We start from the raw sequence: 17,962 nt of genomic DNA, 5'->3' as shown, positions 1-17,962 counted from the left end.
GCCGGCGTCGCAACCGGCTGCTGAACCGAGTACAAAGAGTACAAAGGTCCAGAAGAAGAAGACGAAGAAGACAAAATCTGTACAATATACATGTATATGTATATACATTTGTGTGTGTGTGTGTGTGTGTGTGTGTGTGTGTGTGTAATAAAAGTGTTTAGTAGGACGAGAACGAGGTTTGTTTCTTTCCGCTTTGCCTCACCCTGTCTGTTTTACTACTACAAGCCAGGCCAGGGTCCCCCGAATACCATGGAATGGGTCACAGACACCCGAAGGCCAGAGCCGCGGTAGTAGACAAATACCATGGAATGGGTCACTGTGACCCGAAGGCCAGAGCTGCGGTAGTGGAGAAATACCACGGAATAATGTACGGGTCACATAGACCCGAAGGCCAGAGCAGTGGTAGTGGAGAAATACCATGGAATGGGTCACATAGACCCGAAGGCCAGAGCCGCGGTAGTGGAGAAATACCATTGAATACTGGCCAGGGTCACAGTGACCCGAAGGCCAGCACTGCGGTAGAGGAGCAATACCATTGAATACTGGCCAGGGTCACAGTGACCCGAAGGCCAGAGCAGTGGTAGTGGAGAAATACCATGGAATAGTGGCCACATAGAATCCGAAGGCCAGAGCCGCGGCAGCCGTGGAGAAATATCACTGAATACTGGCCAGGGTCACAGTGACCCGAAGGCCAGAGCCGCGGCAGTGGAGAAATGCCATGGAATAGTGGCCAGGGTCACAGTGACCCGAAGGCCAGAGCTGCGGTAGTGGAGAAATGCCATGGAATAGTGGCCAGGGTCACAGTGACCCGAAGGCCAGAGCTGCGGTAGTGGAGAAATACCAGCGAATAACGCACGGGTCAGAGAGACCCGAAGGCCAGAGCCACGGCGGCCGTGGAGAAATACCGTCGAATAACGTGCGGGTCACAGTGACCCGAAGGCCAGAGCCGCAGCGGCCGTGGAGAAATACCACTAAATGACTGGCCAGGGTCACAGTGACCCAAAGGCCAGAGCCGCGGTAGTGGAGAAATACCAACAAATAACGTACGGGTCACAGTGACCCGAAGGCCAGCGCTGCTCAAGTGGAGAAATACCAGCGAATAACGCATGGGTCAGAGAGACCCGAAGGCCAGCGCTGCGGTAGTGGAGAGCAATACCATGGAATACTGGCCAGGGTCACAGTGACCCGAAGGCCAGCGCTGCGGTAGTGGAGAGCAATACCATGGAATACTGGCCAGGGTCACAGTGACCCAAAGGCCAGAGCTGCTCAAGTGGAGAAATACCAGCGAATAACGTATGGGTCAGAGAGACCCGAAGGCCGGAGCTGCGGTAGTGGAGAAATTCCACGGAATAACGTGTGGGTCACAGTGACCCGAAGGCCCGAGCTGCTCAAGTGGAGAAATACCAGCGAATAACGTATGGGTCAGAGAGACCCGAAGGCCGGAGCTGCGGTAGTGGAGAAATACCACGGAATAACGCGTGGGTCACAGTGACCCGAAGGCCCGAGCTGCTCAAGTGGAGAAATACCAGCGAATAACGTATGGGTCAGAGAGACCCGAAGGCCGGAGCTGCGGTAGTGGAGAAATACCACGGAATAACGCGTGGGTCACAGTGACCCGAAGGCCAGAGCTGCGGTAGTGGAGAGCAATACCATGGAATACTGGCCAGGGTCACAGTGACCCGAAGGCCAGAGCTGCTCAGTGGAGAAATACCAGCGAATAACGTATGGGTCAGAGACACGAAGGCCGGAGCTGCGGTAGTGGAGAAATTCCACGGAATAACGCGTGGGTCACAGTGACCCGAAGGCCAGAGCTGCGGTAGTGGAGAGCAATACCATGGAATACTGGCCAGGGTCACAGAGACCCGAAGGCCAGGGAGAAATACCATGGAATAACGTATGGGTCAAAGAGACCCGAAGGCCAGAGCCTCGGCCGTGGAGAAATGCCATGGAATAACGTACGGGTCAGAGAGACCCGAAGGCCAGAGCCGCGGCAGTGGAGAAATACCACGGAATAACGCGTGGGTCACAGTGACCCGAAGGCCAGAGCTGCGGTAGTGGAGAGCAATACCATGGAATACTGGCCAGGGTCACAGTGACCCGAAGGCCAGAGCTGCTCAAGTGGAGAATTACCACTGAATACTGGCCAGGGTCACAGTGACCCGATGGCCAGAGCTGCGGTAGTGGAGAGCAATACCATGGAATACTGGCCAGGGTCACAGTGACCCGAAGGCCAGAGCTGCTCAAGTGGAGAAATACCACTGAATACTGGCCAGTGTCACAGTGACCCGATGGCCAGAGCTGCGGTAGTGGAGAGCAATACCATGGAATACTGGCCAGAGCTGCTCAAGTGGAGAAATACCACTGAATACTGGCCAGGGTCACAGAGACCCGAAGGCCAGGGAGAAATACCATGGAATAACGTATGGGTCAAAGAGACCCGAAGGCCAGAGCCTCGGCCGTGGAGAAATGCCATGGAATAACGTACGGGTCACAGTGACCCGAAGGCCAGAGCAGCGGTAGTGAAGAGAAATACCACTAAATGACTGGCCAGGGTCACAGTGACCCGAAGGCCAGAGCTGCTCAATTGGAGAAATGCCATTGAGTAACGTGCGGGTCACAGAGACCCGAAGGCCAGAGTCTCGGTGGCAGGGAGAAATACCATGGAATAACGTGTGGGTCACAGTGACCCCAAGGCCAGAGCTGCTGAAGTGGAGCAATACCATTGAATACTGGCCAGGGTCACGGTGAACCTGAAGGCCAGAGCCGCGGCCGTGGAGAAATACCATCGAGTAACGTATGGGTCAGAGAGACCCGAAGGCCAGAGCCGCGGCAGTGGAGAAATACCACGGAATAACGCGTGGGTCAGAGAGACCCGAAGGCCAGAGCCGCGGCCGCGGCCGTGGAGAAATACCACGGAGTAACGTATGGGTCACAGTGACCCGAAGGCCAGGGCCGCGGTAGTGGAGCAATACCATGGAATACTGGCCAGGGTCACAGAGACCCGAAGGCCAGAGCCGCGGCCGTGGAGCAATACCATTGAATACTGGCCAGGGTCACAGAGACCCGAAGGCCAGAGCCGCGGCCGTGGAGAAATACCATGGAACAACGTATGGGTCACAGTGACCCGAAGGCCAGTACTGCGGCAGTGGAGAAATACCATCGAGTAACGTATGGGTCACAGAGACCCGAAGGCCAGAGCCGCGGCAGTGGAGAAATACCATAGAATAACGTATGGGTCATAGTGACCCGAAGGCCAGCGCTGCGGTAGCGGAGATATACCATCGAGTAACGTATGGGTCACAGAGACCGGAAGCGCAACGCCAGGCCAATACAAAAAGTCAACTAAACTGAACGGGTCATTGTGACCCGATGGACAACATAAGGGTTAAAGAGAGGATGGCTTCTCCAAATGGATAATGATCCTAAACACACCTCAGAATCCACGGTGGATTACATCAAGAGGCGTAAACTGAAGGCTTTGCCATGGTCTTCACAAGCTCCTGACCTCAACATTAAGGGTGCTCCGATCAGGATTTTTGGGGCCGATCACCGATCACCGATTGCTGTGAGCCGTGTCAACCGATGCCGATGACCGATCACCGGGTCTATTTGAAACCTTCTATTTATCATGTCATATTTATCATCTATTAATTTTAATATTCATAACAACAATGCATAAGTATTAAAATTAACAGAAGATAATGTTTTGTGAATTGTCAACGGTTTACTTTTATTGACAGGAAACGTTCAACATTCCACTTCCTCTGTTAGAAACACACCTTAAACAGCTTAGAGCTTAACATAGAGCTAAAGCCTTATTCAGAATAAATTACTAAACAACTGTCAGTGTGTTCTTCAGTGGGTCTTTAGTGTGTTCTGAGCAGGGTGGGGCCACTTACATCTTTTACCAGCCACTTTTTCCAGAATTCAAATTTATAAAAGAGAGTGCACTATCATATTTTGAATTGCTTTATTAATTATGTTTTATTATTAATACATATTTTATTAATATAATGTATTTATTATGTGTCAGTAGCTTGTTGATCTTACATTGTAAGTTAATGTCCTATCCTGGCCTGGGACACACATTCATACGGTTTGATAAAGGACTTATTGGACTTTAACTTATCATTGATTTTACAATAACGAGTGTAGCTCATGGATGTATTAAGTGTAGCTGTCCTCAATTTAGGTCATCCTGTACGTCTCCTCTCCGGTTTTTCCTGCATTCACCATGTGTGTGTGTGTTTGTGTGTGTGTGTGTGTGTGTGTGTGCGTGTGTGCGTGTGTGTGTGTGTGTGTGTGTGTGTGTGTGTGTGTGTGTGTTTGTGTGTGTGTGTGTGTGTGTGTGTGTGTGTCGTCAGTCGCGGGGTAGAACTGAGCAGCAGAGAGCCAACAGATTTGGAACGGCAGCAGCTTTCAAGCGACTTAAACATTGTTACAGTCTACATTAACGTTAAAATGTAAACAGGTTGGCAGGATGGTCTGAAATGTTGTGCACGGTCTTTCACTGTACGTTTTGTCAATGCGCCACTTGTTTGAAAAGTTCCTTCTCTTTTTCTTTACTTCGCCCTCAACAGCTTGTAGCTACTGCTGACTCCGCAGCAGGCCTCTTAACACCGGGGATATGTCGCCACATATTTTAACAGATAATTTTCCTTTCGTCTGTACCTCAGCTCAGCTAGCTAGCTAGCTAGTTACACGGCGGCGTCCCGGACTAGCGCTGAAAACTAGCTACTCGACTGGTCAAAGCCCCGGCTGTGAACGGTTTCATTTCCTGTAAGTTCTTCACAATAAAAGTCCTCCGTTATTTTGGTATTTGAATGTTTTTATTATGAAGCAGCAAAATCCGGAAATGTTAGGGATTCATTAGCAGTAACGTAACGCGATTCCTATAAGCATTGTGCATTGTTACTTAGCAACAGCATTCTTTGACAAAAACTGTCCAATCCATTACATGGATACGAGGCTAATTTCCCTCCCTGGTTCCGAGGCACTTTTTTTTGACCAACTCGGGGAGACTGATCAGTCCAACTGCTTTTTCTGCCAACGGTCGGCCGTCTGGTTGGTGTGTAACTTAGCTTAGCTGCGTATAGAACAATTTCTCACGAGTAGTGCATCATCTGATTGGCCTATCTGATCGGCCTTTATGGAGACCACCGATCAAACTATTTAAAGCCTTTATCGGCCGATAACGATTGGTTCCCGATCAATTGGAGCACCCTTACTCAACATAATTGAAAATCTATGGATAGACCTTAAAAGAGCAGTGCGTGACAGACAGCCCAGAAATCTCAAAGAACTGGAAGACTTTTGTAAGGAAGAATGGGCGAAGATACCTCAAACAAGAATTGAAAGACTCTTGGCTGGTTACCAAAAGTGTTTACAAGCTGTGATACTTTCCAAAGGGGGCAGTACAAGGTATTAACTCTGCAGGGTGCCCAAACTTTTGCAGACGCAATCTTTTTGTTTTCTGTTATTTGAAAGTGTAAATAATGGAAATAAAATCTAACTTTTTTTGAAATATTATAAGAATGTCCAATCTGTCATTTAATGCCTTTTGGAGATTTTTCCATCTATTTTTGGCTTCTTTATGCACATTAATAAAATTTTTTACCTGGGGTGCCCAAACTTTCGAGCCCCACTGTAGGTTACAAAACAGTTCAGGGACATTTTAATATGGAATCAATTCGTTACATTACAAGAAATTCGGTACGATTGTATGAGATACGATTCAATCTGATAGATACAGGTAATACACATTTAATGTAAACATTAATTTTCCATTATAAATTGAAGTTAAAGCTGCAAACAGCGATGAACGGGCCCTCGCCCCTCCCAGTACGTCAGTGGGTTCTGGCAGGATGTTGCCTGTAACACTTCCTCTGTCCACTAGAGCGAGAGAACACACTAATTGTTGTCAGGTTGCTGTATATCAGGTGTAGACCACACCATGAACATTTCATGTAAATCAGATGATGTTGTGAAGTTTTAGGCAGATTGGACAATGTAAAGTGAAGTTACAACAACTTCCTGTGTTATGGCAAAAGACATAAAATGGCCGTAGCTTCAGACAGACAGGATCAATTTGTCTTTCCCCGTTCACTACTGTTCATATGTTTTCTGAATGAAGGAAGTGGAGGGACTTCTCTCTATTTAAGGTCCCATTAGATAGAGGATTATACCAACCACATATGAGACAAATCCCATAAACCCTCTATAGGAGTTTGAAAATATTGACATAAAATACGTAGAAAGAATGCATGAAATTCAAAATGGCCGACGTCCGGTTGGGCGGAGCCAATGAAGGTAAATTGGAAATATGTTGGAAATGATGAGAGCAATATCTGTACCAAATGTGAACCAATTTTCGGGATTATATTAAGGGCTCCAGCAATGTGGTCAAAGCCTAAAACTAATTACAGGGCACTATAGAGCCAATATGCCTTAATGTGATATTAAATCAAAGTATTTAGTAGTTTGAACATGAAGGCAAAGTTCTGAGAGTTTTCATGCAACCTAAAGTCCTCAAACACGTGTTGATAAAATGAAGATGAATACACGAAATCCAACACGGCCGACTTCCTGTTGGGCGAAAAAAAAAAAAAAAAAAGTTCCTAAAGATGAGTACATTGGGCATCATTCACCAACCGTTCTTATGAAGAAATGTGTTCTTAAATCCCACTTATGCACATTTTATGAAGATTCTAACATTCACTAATGATTTCTTATCTTGGATTTGTTCTTAGCTAAGAACTAAATCTACGAACACTGAAGAGCTCTCTTACGCACATATGAGTGATGACAATTTGCTCCAAATAATTGGATACTGTATTTTCTTTAAGTCTACAGTCATTTACAATGATAGTGTTGTACTGTAATGTATTTATGATCATTTGTTGAAAAAAAAATTATAGTATGCAACGAAACTTTTACACTGCAGTTTACATCAGCAATTAAATTGATTAAATCCTGCGTTACTTGGTGATTGATGGTGCTATTTATAGGGCCAAAATGTAGTGGTGGAATGTAACCAAGTACAAATACTTTGTTACTGTACTTAAGTGCATTTTTCACATATCTGTACTTTACTTAAGTAGAATCAATAGTGCATACTTTTGACTTTTACTTCGTTACATTTTGCAGCAATTATATATACTTTCTACTATATGTTTCTATTATCTATACTGCACTCACATTTCTACAACGTTCTGTTACCTTTTCTGATCAGTTTTTCCGCCTGAGAAAACGTCTTCCTGACCGTCACAAGTTTGTCTCACCAGTGAAGTTTGGTTGCCATAGATACAGTATATATTGGGCACTGCTGATCCTTCATCGGCTTCCAAGCCAGCTTCGTCGGTATTACAGCCTCCGGTAAAAGAGAAAATGAAAGTGTTTGTTTTTTATTATTCCCGTTTTTAAATCATAGTTGCCATCTATTTCTCTCCTTTAATTCATCAATATATTTGTTATCAAACTGTTGTTATTGTCATGAGTTTTCACTCAGAACCCTAAAATTACGTGGCGATAAAGCGATGTAAATCAGCCTCCTTGCTGCTGTCGTCAGTGTAGGAGTTTCAGAATCATATCTGTGATAACCAGATACAGATTCATATCGCTGAATCTTTACATGTTTACTAAATTATTTTTCTTTTCAGGAACGCCAACCCCGCCACCTTCTCCCAGTAAGATATTAAGTTTATTTCTGAACATCACACTTTTAGTAAAACCACTATTGATTTGTCCGTTGAAATATTTGCTTATTTCCTAAATAATTACACAATTTCCACTTCAGCTTTGAAGGATCCATGGAGGAAAATAGCCTGGGGGTGAGTTCACTTTATTACCATTTATATTTGATGTGTGGTGTCACTAATGTCAATTTTACGAGCTTTTTTAGAAAATCAAACCAGACGGACCAGAGGTTGTCAGAAATACCTGAGGGTGCAGAGGGTTAAGAATACAATGTTCTGAAGCTGCAAATACCTAGAAATGTCATATTTCTGTACCAACTGTTGGAAGGAGGCAGGGGAGTAGCAAGCTTTTCAAAAGTGAGGGAGATGGATGTGATTTGTTTATTAACAATAAAAACGATGTATAATCGTACTGTTTGTTAACATGGGCAAACGGAGCATAATCTAATTACCTATGTGCTAATTTGAATAAATAGCACAACAGATCTAAACACTGGGTATAGCCAGGTGAAAATGTCTTGTTGACATATAACAGTAAAAGACTTAATATTAAGGTCTGATGGGAACCATTTAGGCTACCCATGAGCATTAATACATAGAGGCAGGAAGAAGTACTTTAAACCAGCCTTTATTAATTAGCCTATTATTGCAGAGATGGGGTTTGGGGCTGGGTCCGTGGGACTGTTTCTGGGGGTTCACTTTTATTTGACCTACCTTTTGTCTTCTGCACTCTCCTTACCCTTGTTCTTCCCTCAGACTCATCCCCCAGAAACAGTCCCACTGACTCAGCCCCAAACCCCATCTCTGCAATAATAATACTGGTTTAATACACTCAATAATCAATACTGGTTTAATACACTCAATAATCAATACTGGTTTAATACACTCAATAATCAATACTGGTTTAATACACTCAATAATAATACTGGTTTAATACACTCAATAATCAATACTGGTTTAATACACTCAATAATAATACTGGTTTAATACACTCAATAATCAATACTGGTTTAATACACTCAATAATCAATACTAGTTTAATACACTCAATAATCAATACTGGTTTAAAGTACTTCTTCCTGCCTCTATGTATTAATGCTCATGGGTAGCCTAAATGGTTCCATTCAGACCTTTACATTAAGTATTTTACTGTTTTATGTCAACAAGACATTTTCACCTGGCTATACCCAATGTTACCAAATTACCCAAATTAGCACATACGTAATTATATTATGATCCGTTTATCATTTTATTATGAATGCTATAACGTAGCTAATGTTACGGAACGTTATACTTCTTACATGAGAAACTACTCGTACATATTAGCTTTCATTTAACGTTGCTAGTGAAGTTAAAAAGGTGCAGTTACCTCCCATCCTGTACCTACAACTGATAAACACACCATTTTCTAAATCTCTGCTAACGTTACGCATATAGCTACAGTAACAGCATATAAAAAGAGATGAAAATGCCACCGGACATTAAAATTTACGAACATAAATGGAATAATACTTCACAAATTAAGTTTAATCTTTTGACTTCTTACCTTGAAACACGTCTGGTAGTTTCTGTGTAACAACCATGAATCAGTGCTGCAAAATGCAAAACTGCCTGTTCCTATTTTATTACATGGTAATATTGGATACATACACATGTTATATTATATTGATGTATATAAAACTCCAAAGGAATGTCATGTATGTACATGTTTATATCCATCAATTAATTATTTACTGAACAAAAACAATCACTGTAACCTCAGCCACACCTTATACATGAAAATATTTCTCTAGAAACTAAACTGTGTGTCTATTTGAGTGTTTGTTCAAATTCCAAATCGATTATATCTGAACATCCCAGACTCACTGCTTTAAACATTTGTTATAATTCATTTGTCAATGAAGTCGTCTCCAAAGTCGATCATTTTTCTCAGCGCACTCAGGATCAGAGAGTCAACGTCATCATTGATGTCGATTTCATCACTGTAGTTCTTCACAGGAAAGATGTAGTTCTCTGGGATTCCCACTGAAGCACTGAAGTCTTTCACCTGAGTGGTAAACAATGGGAGTTATTGTGTTTTCTGTGCTCATATATTGAAAATATTTGGAATACAGAGTTAAAACATTAGCGCGTAACTTTTTGATATTATTGAACATCTGTTACATTCAAGCCATTGCTAAATGAGTTGATACACACTAAATAAAGCTGCAAGCAGCATTGAACGGGCCCTCGCTCCTCCATACGCGTCGGGGTTACTGGTGAATACGACTTCATGCGGTCATGCATTTGCGCAGATGTCGGACACAGCGTGCATGGTGGAGTGTGTGGCGTTGGAAAGGTGCATGTAAATATTGTAACAAGCATAGCGTTTGGGGCAAACCATCAGCAGTGAAGAAAGACCTCTATGCTGAGTTCTATGATACCTCACACAAGGGTCTATGAGAAACGGGTCATTAGTTATGAAAGCGGGCGTGGATTAAGCATCGAGGGGCGGGCCAAAACATCACCAATGAAAAAAGAACTCGGGCAGAATGGACAATGCACACTAAAGTTACAACAACTTTCTCGTTCTTTGCCAAATGCTCAAAATGGCCGCCACGGCCACACTGTTAGATGAAAAGTCTTGTTTTCTTTACATCACTGAAGTCTTTCAATGACACAGACCAAATTTGAAGTTGATCAGATGAAGTCTCTAGGAGGAGTTCATTAAAGTATAGCACCTATAGTTTTGGGCCTACTTTCTTTTGACAGGGGGCGCTATGACTTTGAGTGAATTTTGGCCGGTAGATGTCCTCAGGGTTGGACTCTTATGAGTCATGACAAGTTTAGGCCTGATTGAACAACATACACTCAGGTTACACCCACTTACTGTTTTGATGGAGTAACACACAAAATGGCCACCCTGCCACGGCCACGCCCTATGACGAAAAGTTTTTCTTTTAACAAATTTTCATCTTTAACTTCTTAAGATGGCACAGACCGAATTTGAAGTTGATCGAATGAAATCTCTAGGAGGAGTTCGTTAAAATCTGACATGTGGAAATGGCCAAAATCACACTAATTTCTAAATTTCAATTCAAAATGGCGGACGTCTTTCTGCATTAAAGGTATGGCTCCAATGAGTTTCTTTGTACGTCTTGACATGTTACATATGTGTACAAATTTCCGTTAGTCTACGTTAAACATACTGCAGGGGCTACATTTTTTAAGTTTTGTAGGGGGCGTTTGCGAGGAATTCTTTTCACGCCTATCTACGAAACCCTTAAAATATAACATTTTTCACCAGGTCTGATGCATGTGCAAAGTTTGGTGAGTTTTAGTATATGAAAAAGTCCCCAAAAAAGGCAATTCATTGCGTGAAACAAAAAAAATGTGTCATGTGGACACGCCACAGAATTGTTGTCATTACTTATAATTCCTCAGAAACTACGCACTATATCTTTAAATCACATCAGGTTATATTTCTGTACGGACTCAGTAAGACAGAAACTGACCTTTTTCTTCAGGTGCTTGCTCTTGTACACATTCTTCAGATCCTTTTCAGTTTCAGGACAGGCTGAATCAATGTAGGTGCCTATTGCCATTTGGGGAATCCCTGCAGACAGAAACACACTCAGTAGTTTAGCTTTTTCAGGAGGTTTTTGTTGAGAAAATAAAAAAAAAAGAGAACAATTGTTTTTGTTTGTTGTTTGAGAGGATCTTCCAGGAAGAATGGTATAAACTGTCCAAATCCAACAGTGCAAAGTTTGAAGCTGTACCCAAGAATACTCAAAGCTGTAATTACTGTACAAGGGGCTTCTACAAAGTACTGAATAACAGGTCTGAATACTTCCTTAAATGAGAGATTCAGGTTTTGATATTAAATTAAAAAAAATCCTTTTTTAAATAAACCAACACAATAAAGTGTAAAAAATAAACAGTTTCAATACTTTCTGAAGCCAAGTATATTATATTCTTACCCAGGTCACTGGCTAACTCTCTGATTTCTGCCATCTTCTTCAGAACTGAGTCTGTAATTTCCGCTGCATTAGCAGAAAGCACACAAACCAGAACATGAACTTTGTCATCTGGAGACGGACGAGGGTTGTAGCCTGAATCACCATCAGAGAGTGGAGATGCAGGGTTGAACTGGAAAATAAAACACAATTAAATAATGACATGTTAAAATAAACAGTGTTGTCAAAATGCTCATGCACCCTCATGAGCGTCTTATAATGAGGGCTGATCAGGTGCATTGCCATCTTGTGGCAGCAGAATGTGATTGCTCGATTGACCAACTAAAGAGTGCAGTATTTTCCTGAGCGTTATGCACTCTACTTCTACTTCTATTCCTATTCTAAAAGAAGCACAATTAACAATAATAGAAAGTATGATCATTTCACTACTGCTGAAGTTCTTCAGCCTTTTTTGGTGACATCTCTCAGATTCTTGGGCGTATACCAGAGAATTTGCACAACACCGGCCCTTATATAGTGTTTACTGTAAACAGTCATGATCAAGTGGGATTTAACATTCAGGACACCTGGGTAGAAGCAGATCTGCATTGTTAAGATTGTCTGATGCATCTGGACTTTACTTTTCTTATTTTTCTCTAACAGGAAGTAAGGAGAATGTTGCTGCATGAGGTCCAATGAAGGTTCTAGCAAGTTAACATAAAATGAATCAAAACCTTTGTTGTCAGTGAATATTTTACTGATAAGTTCAAAATCAACATTCTGTGACCTGTCTGCAGCACTGGGAGATATGTCTGGCAATGTGAGACTGAAAGTTTAATAATGTCCCAGTTGTACCTTGTATCCCTCCTTCACATGTCCTTTCAGGGCCAGTATGATGTCATCAGCACAAACTCCACCATCTTTCTCCAGACCCATGATGTCATTGAAGATGAAAGGATAATATGTCTTTGACTGTCCTCTTCCTTCCTTTTTGATTTTATGAGTTTCATACTGTAACATAAAAATATTAAATGACTGTTAATCACAATGATGCCATCTACAGACTTTGGGTCCTGCAGTGTTTATTTTGTAAAACATCCCTGGATGCATCAATATTAATCATGTTTTTATTAGGGCTGTCAAATGATTAATTTTTTGAATCGCTATAGTTAATGTTTTATCACATGAGTCACAATTCTATTATTTTGCATTTCAAAACAGTTTTTAAGTCCATATTAACAATGGAAAGCCATTCTTACCAGAGGATCTTGATTAGGAATCAAATGAATGCAAAGAAAGTGACTTTATGAACTTGATTTTAAGATTTGTATTTGCTTATTATTTATTTACTGTAAACAAAAAAAAAAAGAGAAAAAAGAAGGGTACTAAACAACAGTCATGAACTTGGTTATTGTTAAGGCCATGGTCAAAATTAAAGATTTAATAATAATGTAATAACTATAACAATAACTTATTTCACCAGTAAATTGCTGTTGAACGACAAAAACAACCACCAGACAGGAAAAGGGTATTTTACAATTACTGTGAATGCACCACGAGGCTTCCTGTTTTAAGGGAACTCACCGTCTGTCTTGTTTGATTCCAACAACAGCAGCTGCTGCGCTGCAGAGCAGACTGTTACGTCCCGCTGTAGGAATCCTCTACAGTGAAATACAGTCACACTTTACACTGTTTAACGTTAGCTGTCAGCATTGTAACCCTGTTTAATCCAGCTGCTAGCTAAAGGTAGGCTAACGTTACATGCTGTCAGGTGTAATGTAAAGTCAGGCACCGAAATGAGGCTCAGAAATTTTTGTTCTTATTCGGCCTCGTTACTACCGTTTAGGTCGGTACGTTTCGATACCCAACCCTACTTACCAGAGTCAATCTAGTGTTTAGTAACTCCTAAATAATGTTGATTACTCACTGACGTCCAGTGATCACCGGTTGGTGAGACAGCGTCTGCACTTTGCACTTTGGTTTCAATAACTGGTTGGCGAGTAGCACTCTCCAAAATAGTGCTTTGCCTGAGCCCACTAGCATCAACCTGAGTCACGTTAACTGTACTACTATGCTTAGCTCGTAGCTGGTAGCTCCAGCTTGACGTGCTTTGGTGATATTTTAATTTGGCTTTACACAATGTGTCTATGGCTTTCCACTTGTCTACGAGCCGTCTGGGAGTTTTGGAAAATAAAAAGCTCCATTCAGGATTGTGTTGCTGCTGTCTGTCCATCATGCTGCAGTAGCAGCAGCAGGATGTGTTAGGAGGAAGTGGCAGCTTGATGAGAAGTAACGGTGCTGCAAAGGGTCAAAATAGTAGCCTGTTGGGCACCACGTGAAGCCGAGTGAAGTGAAAATAAATTAAGAAATGGCGGCATGCGATTAAAAAAAAATATTTCGTTATGCTCGGCCCTTAATTGCAACGCAATTAACGCATTAATGCTGACAGCCCTAGTTTTTATGTTTATCAAATTCCAGATCAGTTTGGGTAATAAATTAAGGTCTGGTGTCTTTCTCAGGGACACTTTGACATGTGGTCAATTCCCGGTGGAGGAAAACTAAACTAAAATATGTCACTGTTATGCCTAGGTGAAACTTTAGCCACAAAAACATCACTGTGACGGTCCTGACAGCATTCCTAACAGTTAAGTTTAGCCTCTAAAAGGTAAATTTAGTCACCAAAACGACTAGTTAAGATTAGAAAAAAGATTGTGGTTTGGGTTAAAACAGGGGCTCATTAAGTAGTTCTCCCCGGTTACTCCCTAGATGGGTTAAAGTCTTGGGTTTTCTCCCTAACCTCTTCCTGGGACATGAACTCTGCTCCCTGGCCTGAAAGCCCTGTGTTTTAGGACCCACACATCCACCCAGACCTCCTCCCTATGAGGATGTTAGTGCTCTTATCCTAGGTGCTCCGGTCATAGTTACTACAGACAATGAAGGCAGCTGCCTTACATCAAAAGTCAGTGTGCTGCATACAATAATAAATACGTGGAATACATATGAATTACAGTGCTTTACTTTCCATATCTTTTCTGTAGGAATGGTTCATAAGAACAGCCTGCTCTGTGACTGGATACTGGACTTTCTGACCAACTGGCTCCAGGTGGTGAGAGGGGACACATGTATATACCTAGGGGTAAATATTCACAAGGAACAGACCATAGGCCAGCCACACTGCAAAAGGCCCAACATTGTCTGTACAGCCTCATGGGCCAAGAGAAATTTGGCCTGAGGCCCCAAATCTATTACTTTTAGTCTACATATATGGGTGTACTTCCTTTTCCTGCTAACATTTACATGTTTTACATTTCCCTGTGTGGGTTCAATAAAGTTGATATTATCTGACTCAGTGCAAAGTCTACAGATTATTCAAAGGAGCAAATTACGTAACTCAAAGTAACAAATGACTGAATTAAGAGGAAGTGAAGAGAAATGTTGAAGTGAAAGTTGATAAAACAGCTGCTGCTGCTTTGGAGGTTTAATATGAAAATGTACTTTGAAATCTAAAGTTTTCTTACTCTTGTGGTGAAACTCTTGTCAGAGGTAGTTGCACTGGTCAAAGCAGGAGTAGTCATTCTGCCTCGTAGGACGCTGCTGACAGAGTTGATGAAGCTGGACTTTCCAGCACCGACGGGTCCGTACAGAAGGATTCGGACCTGTTTGATGTCATCGTTTTCAGGCTCATAATCCTTCACATACTGGAGATCACTCGCTTTGGCTCTGTTAAAAGACATTACATTTTAATTTTAGATTATTATGTATATTACATCTATCAACATAACTATTATTGATCTCAACAGCAATAAAACTACAAAAAAAAACATTGGACCCATTGGTTTGAAACAAAAAAAACTAAAGAAAAACTAACAAAAGAAAACAAATTGTTGATCAGAAGTATTAATATTAGTGAGAATTTTGAACAAAAACACTCCGATTTCAGATGGAAATTAGATCATATAGTAAACGAAACTAATAATAATAATAATAATAATAATAATAATAATAATAATAATAATTAAAGCTGCAAGCAGCGATGGACGGGCCCTCGCTCCTCTGCGCGCGTCGGGGTTACCGGCATTTGCCGCTCCTTGCGACCGTGCGTTTGCGCGGCACTCAGACACTGCAAATCGTCACCAATGAACTCCCTGCTGAGTTCAACAATACCTGACACAAGACTCTACGTCATACGGTTCATTAGCTGTGATAGGGGGCGGGCCAAACCATCACCAATAAAAATGGAAGTCTCTGCTGAGTTCATTGATGCCCCACACAAGACTCTACCTTAAATGGGTCACCATTTATGAAAGGGGCGTGGCTTAAGCATAGGGGGCGGGCCAAACTATGACCAATGAAGAAGCAACTCTCTGCTGAGTTCACTGATACCTCACACAAGACTCTACCTTAAACGGTTCAAATGTTATGAAAGGGGGCGTGGTCTGAGTAAGTGGGCGTGGTTAAAGTATAGGGGCCGGCTCAGTATCACATGTCAACCACACATTCTAAGTTTCATGTAAATCGGATGATGTTTGTCATATAAGGTGCATTTCCTGTTGCCAGCGGGGGGCGCTATGACCAAAAGTCAAATATGGCCTGTAGGTGTCCTCAGGCCTGGACCCTTGTCAATCGTGAGAATTTTCGGGCAGATACGACAACAGAGACTCAAGTTACAACAACTTCTTTGTTCATCACTAAACACTCAAAATGGCCGCCACGCCACGCCCACACCTTCAGACGAAAAGTTTTTGTTTTAATAACTTTTCATCTTTAAGGTGTTTTTGAATATGTTAAGCTCCTCAAAAAGCCAATTCATTTGCAGAAAATAATAATTCCTTCAGTTCCAATAGAGCCTTCGCTGCTGTCAGTGCTCGGGCCCTAATAATAATAATGATGGCAGCCACAATAAAAGCATAGCTAGACTGGGTAAGGAATGACAACACTGCCCCCATGTGTTGGGAGTTTCAGGGGGGTCTAGCAGCTTCATTGTGTTCTAAACTACCATTCACACAGCCTATCTCTAGATGAACTAGTCCAGTTATTATACATTCAATTAGTATCTGGTATCAGGTTAGAAGATCTCTTTCTCTTAAAGATTTATCACAGGCTGCACCACAAATAATGAAATGTTTGTCCCATCAATGATGGATGAGGCTTTTGATGTTTGGTCTAGAAAGGATGTGGTTTCACTGTTTGATCTTTATATTGATGGACATTTCACCTCCTTCCAACAGTTGGTACAGAAATATGACATTTCTAGGTATTTGCAGCTTCAGAACATTGTATTCTTAACCCTCTGCACCCTCAGGTATTTTGACAACCTCTGGTCCGTCTGGTTTGATTAAATTCGGGGTCATTTATTTTAAATAGCAGTGACACACACATCAAATATAAATGGTAATAAAGTGAACTCACCCCCAGGCTATTTCCCTCCATGGATCCTTCAAAGCTGAAGTGGAAATTGTGTAATTATTTAGGAAATAAGCAAATATTTCAAATCAATAATGGTTTTACTAAAAGTGTGATGTTCAGAAATAAACTTAATATCTTACTGGGAGAAGGCGGCGGGGTTGGCGTTCCTGAAAAGAAAAATAATTTAGTAAACATGTAAAGATTCAGCGATATGAATCTGTATCTGGTTATCACAGATATGATTCTGAAACTCATGACAATAACAACAGTTTGATAACAAATATGTTGATAAATTAAATGCACAACAACCGTCCCTGGTGTGTAAAGGCCTTAATTCAAATTAAGTTCTTTTGATGTTTACATTTGTTGGGAACATTGGGCCTCATTCACCAATATCTTCCTAAGTTTTCTCTTAAATATGATCTGAAGAAAGTCCTTAAGAAAAGTCTACGTCAGATTCATGACGTGTTCTTCAACAGCAGAATTGTTCACACCTTTAAGACGGTTTTATTTTCTATAACCATGGAAGCGTAAGCAAATAAAGTGTGTTAAGCAGCGGGAATGGGGAGGAGATGTGAAGAGGTCCAGCCAAATAAGTAGATAAGATATGAACACGTCTTACGCAGCCTGGCGGAGAAGTAAACAACGCAGAGGAGAGAAATAGATGGCAACTATGATTTAAAAACGGGAATAATAAAAAACAAACTTTTTCATTTTCACTTTTACCGGAGGCTGTAATACCGAGGGTCAGCGGCGCTGCGCCCGGCTCTGGAGCAACGGAGCCGGCTTGGAAGCCGATGAAGGATCAGCAGTGCCCAATATATACTGTATCTATGGCAACCAAACTTCACTGGTGAGACAAAAGTGTGACGGTCAGGAAGACGTTTTGGCAGGCGGAAAAACTGATCAGAAAAGGTAACAGAACGT

At 41.9% G+C, this 17,962-nt stretch overlaps 1 protein-coding gene across 1 annotated transcript; it reads right to left on the bottom strand.

The window, feature by feature from the left end:
• Nucleotides 1-9,579: 9,579 nt before the first annotated feature.
• On the bottom strand, nt 9,580-17,272 carry LOC116034880 (interferon-induced protein 44-like). Its single transcript, XM_031277648.2, has 7 exons — nt 17,176-17,272; nt 17,039-17,072; nt 15,148-15,349; nt 12,485-12,640; nt 11,654-11,822; nt 11,189-11,289; nt 9,580-9,741 (listed from the first exon to the last, which is right to left on the bottom strand). The coding sequence occupies exons 1-7, from the start codon at nt 17,228-17,230 to the stop codon at nt 9,583-9,585; spliced, it is 876 nt and encodes a 291-aa protein (XP_031133508.2). The 5' UTR covers nt 17,231-17,272; the 3' UTR covers nt 9,580-9,582.
• Nucleotides 17,273-17,962: the final 690 nt, after the last annotated feature.

This window comes from Sander lucioperca, chromosome 8, assembly GCF_008315115.2.
Source record: "Sander lucioperca isolate FBNREF2018 chromosome 8, SLUC_FBN_1.2, whole genome shotgun sequence".
In the NCBI taxonomy this organism is placed as follows: Eukaryota; Metazoa; Chordata; class Actinopteri; order Perciformes; family Percidae; genus Sander; species Sander lucioperca.
This window is presented reverse-complemented; position numbering and strand designations above follow the sequence as displayed.

What these genes read in the sequence shown, in the direction of transcription:
- LOC116034880 (XM_031277648.2), bottom strand. Translation starts at nt 17,230, where the DNA reads ATGTTTACTAAATTATTTTTCTTTTCAGGAACGCCAACCCCGCCGCCT. An exon ending in ACAAGAGTTTCACCACAAGA is followed by an intron (nt 12,641 to 15,147) that starts GTAAGAAAACTT and finishes TTTATGTTACAG; the next exon opens with TATGAAACTCATAAAATCAA. An exon ending in GCAAGCACCTGAAGAAAAAG is followed by an intron (nt 9,742 to 11,188) that starts GTCAGTTTCTGT and finishes TTTACCACTCAG; the next exon opens with GTGAAAGACTTCAGTGCTTC.